At 42.7% G+C, this 1,678-nt stretch overlaps 1 protein-coding gene across 1 annotated transcript in view; it reads right to left on the reverse strand.

Moving 5' to 3' along the window:
- LOC101861764 (unconventional myosin-XV) overlaps positions 1–1,678 on the reverse strand; it is a gene marked incomplete at its 5' end in the record, with an annotated part of 199,411 nt that overhangs the window by 46,841 nt on the left and 150,892 nt on the right. Inside the window, 1 exon segment of the mRNA XM_035972159.1 lies at positions 1,402–1,567. Within this exon segment, the coding sequence (XP_035828052.1) occupies positions 1,402–1,567 (166 nt within the window).

The following is a 1,678-nucleotide window of genomic DNA, read 5'->3' on the forward strand; positions in this document are numbered from 1 at the left end:
CAAAAAAAAACAACAACAAAAAACAACAAAACAACAAGAACAAACCCATATACACTGTTGTAAAGTACATCCCCCGTGGCAAAGTTTTGACACGTACAAAACCATTCATCAATCCCGGCCACTGACAGACCAGCCAGGGACTGACAGACATACCCCGAGACGAACTCCACACCAATCAAATACTTGACAAACCACCCACGTCAAAACGTTAAACTCACAAAGTCAGCGTTTGGGAACTTGCAAAATATTATTATGAGAAGCTGTAACTACCACACCCCACCCTCAGGACAAACAAAAAACAAAGTTTTATTAAGAATTTAACGGCGTTGGCACCACAATTACATCACATAGGTGCCGAAGGCTTAAGGTGTTACCAGAGAGTAACCTACAATGAAAATAAGGAGGACAGATAAGGACGACAGGTGTTTGACAGAAAGAAGGAGCAAACCACACCAGAGCACCCATCAACCACCCAGCAGAGCTGAAGAAAGGTCGTTGTGCATAAAAAGCCATACAAGATTTCCAGTGTCTGTCACTTTCTTACATATTATCCAACCTATTACAGCTTCAATTGTCTTTTCTGTTTTATAATGTGGCTGTTTTTACGCCCCCATCAACACAATTTAGATCAATAAGGAGGCGGGCTTCATCCCTGTCTGTCAGGGCCGACCTGGGCTGAGAGGGAGACAAAGTCCTTGCAGAAAGATCGGAATGCTTGAGAAAAATTATCTCCACATGAGAATCATACTCGAGTCTCTTGCGCACAACACAGCGAAGCACCAAACCGCTACACCACAGGCACCCGTCCAAGATATTTCCAACAGTCTCTTAAGAAACCCCATCTCTGTTGCGTCTCGAGTCTTTCTTATTGGAACCAGAAAAGAAACAAAAAACAAAAACCAAAAGAAAAATAAAAGCAAAACAAAAAAAAATATTTCGTTTCAGAAAGTTTTACGGCACTTGCAACACAATCAGGTCATTTAAGTGCAGAAGATTAGAGGGGATTACAAGAGAGTAACACACACAAAAAAGAAGGAGGAGAGATCAGGACGACAGATCTTGAAGTTTGACAGGAACAAGGAGCAAACCACACCAGAAAACCACCCACAAAAACATTTAAAAAACAACAGATCACATCCTTGTGAAAAAACAACAGATCACACCCTTGTGAAAAAACAACAGATCACACCCTTGTGAAAAAACAACAGATCACACCCTTGTGAAAAAACACACAAAAGCAAAAAAACAAACAACAAACAAATAAAAAACGAAAACAAAACAAAAACAAAAACAATATAAAGTAACTCCCCCCTCCCCCCCTCCCCCCTTCCTAAAAAACCCAAAAGAAAAAACAACAACAACCAAAAACCCAGCTTCCCCAGGAGTGTATTATGAACTCACCCAGCATGCCCCTCATCTTGACCCTCTGGTCCTTGGTGATGCGCACGCACCCGTTGTTGTACACGTCTGCCACAATCTGACAGTAGATCAGGTGCAGCGCCATCGGGTTCTCCAGCTTCTCTGACGGCCAGAACACTTCCTTGCGGATGTGCAGCGTCCATGGAACCTGGTGCAAGCGGGAAAGTGGAGAGATTTGATTAACAACAGTTTCAACATTTCTCTCTCTCTCTCTCTCTCTCTCTCTCTCTCTCTCTCTCTCTCTCTCTCTCACTCACTC

The sequence above is a fragment of the Aplysia californica genome, unplaced genomic scaffold, assembly GCF_000002075.1.
Source record: "Aplysia californica isolate F4 #8 unplaced genomic scaffold, AplCal3.0 scaffold00596, whole genome shotgun sequence".
NCBI classification, from domain to species: domain Eukaryota; kingdom Metazoa; phylum Mollusca; class Gastropoda; order Aplysiida; family Aplysiidae; genus Aplysia; species Aplysia californica.